General features: G+C 33.3%; 1 protein-coding gene across 1 annotated transcript in view; it reads left to right on the forward strand.

The window, feature by feature from the left end:
• The first annotated feature begins 235 nt into the window (after positions 1–235).
• The window catches only part of LOC119590111 (HMG box-containing protein 4-like), a 17,916-nt gene continuing 13,151 nt past the window's right edge, over positions 236–5,000 (forward strand). The window contains exons 1-2 of the mRNA XM_037938878.1: positions 236–260; positions 2,767–2,831. Coding sequence (XP_037794806.1) covers positions 257–260; positions 2,767–2,831 — 69 coding nt within the window. The 5' untranslated portion in view covers positions 236–256. The remainder of the gene's footprint in view (positions 261–2,766; positions 2,832–5,000) is intronic.

The following is a 5,000-nucleotide window of genomic DNA, read 5'->3' on the forward strand; positions in this document are numbered from 1 at the left end:
AAAATTTTTGTTATTTTTCCCTTTTTTTTATACTTTCATCAATTGAAATTTTTTTATCTGTTTTTTTTATCTCTCTTGATTGTTATCTGTTTATTATTGGTTTTATGTGAAAGATTTGGGTGAATTATATATTAATAGGTTGATTAGTAGATTGAAATGATAATTTATGATTTCTATGATTTTCAGAAATCAAGTTTCACAGCCTATTGTTGGGCCAGAGAAATCAGACCTGGCATTATACAGGAAAAATCCCAACATGGGTAGGTGAAGCATGGGCCAGTGTATATGTATGTTGATTTAGATTTTGGCTTTGGTCATTTCATTCTTCAATTGATATTCTTCATTGAATTTAAAAAGTGATTTTAAGGTTGAATATTGTTTTACAGCATTTTGATTTTTAAGGGGATATGATCAGAAATCTTAATTATGCTAAAATTTTACAGCCAGTTATTAAGAAATGCAGGTGATGTATAGTTTTTTGTTGTTTCAAATTCAGAGCAGTTTGGGGAAAAAAAAAAAAAAAAAAAAAAAAAAAAGAAAAGAAAGATATGTCAAGCAAGAAAAACCATTGGCTGTTGCAAACAAAAGCATGATTTTTTTATTTATCAATAGATTTAAGTTCATCCATGCTTGATATACCTAAAGATTTGGGGCATTTTTTTCAAACGTCTTATCATGGGGCATTACCTTACTCCCAAAAATAGCGTGCAATTGACTGGAAAAGTCTGATAACTTTATTTAAATGCCATGATTGTCCAGTGGCCAGTCTCAAAAAATTTGGAGATTTTTTGTTACATTTGGGTAGCCCTGTGAGTGCGGAAAAGGGCACCAGCTTACCAACCACGGGAGCAGATAAGACAAGAAAAAATGAGCTCACTCACAGATGATCAGAGAAAAGTTCTTATCTCTCTCATTGCTGATCATAGTCATATAATTAATTCAAAGGGTATGACCTGGGAAGCATCAAACACAAGCAGAGAGCTTGGAAAGCATAAGAATTGCCAGCATGGTGTCCTTGCAGTAGAAAACGAATATCCTTGAGTTATCAAAAATCCCCTTGTCATTTTCACTTCCAGGCCCAAATGGCAAGATATTGTGAACTTTTGGTCTGTATCCAAATATACCTTGCAAGTTGATGGAAAAGTTCCCCTCAGTTAGTATTTCCTCCCAGACTGCAAACTGGCACATGGGTACAGTCAAAGTATCAATAACCCCCGGTATTCCTGCTATTAATTTAAACTTCTCATCAAATCCTGTTACATTTCTTGGAGTTGGAAAGTACCATTGTTTCTATGAATCTTGAAAAAATGCTATATATTTGCAGACTGATGCCTCAGACATTCTAAACAGTCTGCAATATTTAGCTGGAAGAATCCTACTACTATGTAATGCAGAGGTCATATGTTGGGGGAAGTGAAAAGCTGCAACCTAAAGAACTCTTAAGGCAATATTGTTAGGTTAAAAAAATATTTTGCATAAAGTAAGGCTACAGCTACTCACTAAAACCTGTGGATATGATGCTCATCCAGTCTAAAAATACCATAGTATGTCACAGCTCTCTGGTGATATTTAATTAAATTTATGCCCAAAAAATTTGATGTGAATTCGAGATTTGATGACCTTTGCAGGCATGTGAAGTATGGAACACACAGACTCTCTCCATTTAGCCTTATTTTGAACAATTACTCAGTTGTTATAAATAACAGTACATTCGGTAATAGCTGGATTAACAGCTTAGTTAACAATTTTTAAAACATGACTGTCTGTCAAATTTTAATTGTCCCTATTACTAGTTAACGAATATGATGTTTAAAAATACCCCAGTAAGAATTTTTCTGTTAAATATGTGTGGCATGAAATACACATCTTCATGTTTCCGTTTAACACCTAGTTTATGTGGAACTGAATTACAGTTTACGCAGCAATATACCCTTTTCTTATATTTCCTTCAACTGCACTGTGTTGATATCACCTTCACCTCTCAGGCCTCGACATGGTATGGTTAATACAAATCATAAACTTTAAAAGTCTACTTTCATAAAAATCTAAGTGATGTCAGTTTGCATATAAAGTCAAACTTTAACCCATGAAATGTTGCCGGTATTTTTGGTGCGTTCCAGTACACTCATTTGGCAGCTCAGGACTCAAAAAAATGTATAATTTCAAACAAATATTTTCTATAAGCCCAATGTGGCACAAATTAAAATTTGATTAATGAATTTAGATATCACAGTATAGACAAGGTACAACATTTCAATTTATGGTAGACATATTATCTATCAGGAATGGCTTCTGGGAGATGTAGCTGACCCTTTCTTTTTCATTGGGGTTGCAGTGATATTTTTGGGTAAGTCCAAAGGAAATTTTTTTTAACTAAATCAATTGCTCATTTTAGGTTGTTAGGGGTTTGTGTCGGCTGTTCGCAAGCTAAAAGAATGGCCCCAAAGTTTGCAATATTTGACTGACTTGACAAAAGCCATGGATTTAGCAAGGATTATGTGGGTGGTCATTTTTAATCTGAGATTGGATGCATTTAGGTAGTTTAGATAATTAACAAACACTATATTTTTCTCTTGTTTTGGGATTTCTCTCTAGTTTTTACCAGATTTATGACATTTCATATATGTTATGATATTTCTTTTCTTCCTTTGATTTGTGATAAAAGAATCTAATGGTAATGATTTCATACATGTATTTCAAAGCAAATCAGTTGCTTTTAGACAAGTTTTATAAACTTATATAACTCAGCTATATTTTTAGTTTTAGATTTTTCTGCTGTGAATAAGAGACTGGGAGAATTATGGGCATTAGTACCAACAACCCAGAAATATGTAAGCATTGATAGATATTTAGTAATATCTGGAACATAAAGTGAAAATAAGGCATAATACATTGGTCTTGATTTTGCGTCACGAAATTCTATACATACTCTCAACAGAACTGGAAACGTCGAGCAAAACCCCTGGCTGCCAAAGGTAATCAGAAGGGCTCCATGATTAGCACAGGCAAGGCTGCCAAACGGGTCTCAGAACACCGCTCGCAGCAATCTCATCAACAAAGGTGGGTGAAACCCCAACAAGTTTTGCGCACATCGTCAAAGCAGTCGGATGTGGGACCGCCAGCGCCTACCCAGAAGGCACACACGTCAACACCAAAGTGAGTAAGATAAAGTTTTAGAAATTTTGGGAGGTTAAAATGAATATTTTTTTTTTTTTTTAACATTATAAGTAGGTAATTTTCTTTTCTTTACTAGGTCACTGACTTTTCCTTTCATATGAGATCACAGAGTTGTATGTGATATTTATTTTTAACTTCAAAGTTAACTGAGAAATAGTTTTCAGTACTGTAAATTGCTATTTTATATTCAACGCATTTTCTTAATGACCATAATAATTGATTGCTAACTAGTAACATAGGAATAAATGGTGAATTCCTTGTAAGATTTTTTTTTTTCTAAGGTTTTCTCTTTCTAATATCTTTTTTAAATTTACCAAATATATTTAGCTTTTTTTGTGCCTTTTCTTCTCTCTTTCTTTTTTTTTCTCTTTCTTTGTTGTATATGATAAATCCTAAAATTATTAATGTCTCTAGAAATTGTTTGTCTCTTGATATAAGAGGGAGGAATATTTTAGAGAAAAAAGAACAATAATGACTTTCTCGCCCCATTCATCTCCAGAGCAAATCGATCTTTTGGGAACATCTATCAGTGACCACAGTCCACCAAGTGCCTACAAAGTGACTGGAAGTTCACCTATTGACGTTGCTGCGCACATCAAGCTACTGGAGAATCACTGAACAATATTGGACAAAAGCGGGAAGGAACATGAGGTAGGAATGTGGGAGGTTTTGCTATTTTTATCAAAGTTTTGGGTTTAAGACAGGTTGAATTTTTTTTTCTGTAAAGTGGTTTATTTATGAAACTGAAAACCCAAACTGTTATGACTTATTGAAAAGAAAACTTTTAATTATAGTAACTGCAGTTATAGATAATTAATTTCTTAGTAGTTCACAAAATTATTTGTTACAATATTTTTTTTTTATCTATTATTGATCCTTGGTCCTTGAAGACAGTGAAAAATATAAGCATAGGTTATTTACCATTATTACAGGGTTTTTTAAGGCCTGTTATGATTAATGTTTCAGTATTGCTTCTGTTATATTGCTGTAACTATCAATGTACCAAAGGAATTGGTTCTGCCAGAGAATTATTCAGGCATCCTCATCATTTAAGTACTAAGCAATTTAAACTATAAGTGAAATCAGCTTTATAATGTGTTCCTTTTTCCATATTTCAGGGTCAGATTGCTGTGTCAGGGAGTTGTCTGTGCTGCTAGACTCGATGTTGTGTGTCCTTGGACACTGACATCCCTAACAGCCCAGGTAGAGGAGATAAGGGGAGCTGTACCAGAGCCCACTTTGATGAATATACTTGATAACATTGCATATAAAATGCCTGGCATTGTTTAAAATTTCATTGAAATTTTGGGGACGCGTCTCTGTTATGCCTGGATGAAAGTAAATTATTTATATTATGTTTTGCTTTTTGCTTTTCCCTTCATTTGAGATTTGTTATTGTGTGAAAAAATAGGACATAGGGCAAGGACAGTTAAATAAAAACATATACTGATGAATGTACTATCAGGTGAAAGTAATGATAGTGCAGAGGGTTATGTATCAGTTGTTATTCTTCCCAACTACCCTTCCATTCATTTTAATAACTTGTAACATATATTTAGTGTTTATACAGGATTGCTTCAAATTTCTAAGTCCATTGCAGCATCCTCTTTTTTAGGCACCTTTCACATTACCTGCATAATATTTTTGCAACTTATTATGCAAAGTAGTAGTCTTAGTCGTAGCAAATTTATAAAAAATCCACATATTTTGTTAAATCACATATTTTCCACTGTTACTTCTTTTTTTTCTATTTCTCTTTCTTACCATTATTATAACTAGTAACACAGTTGACAAAACATAGATGAAGCCAGAAAAAATTTCCA

The sequence above is a fragment of the Penaeus monodon genome, chromosome 26 (assembly GCF_015228065.2).
Source record: "Penaeus monodon isolate SGIC_2016 chromosome 26, NSTDA_Pmon_1, whole genome shotgun sequence".
Lineage (NCBI taxonomy): Eukaryota > Metazoa > Arthropoda > Malacostraca > Decapoda > Penaeidae > Penaeus > Penaeus monodon.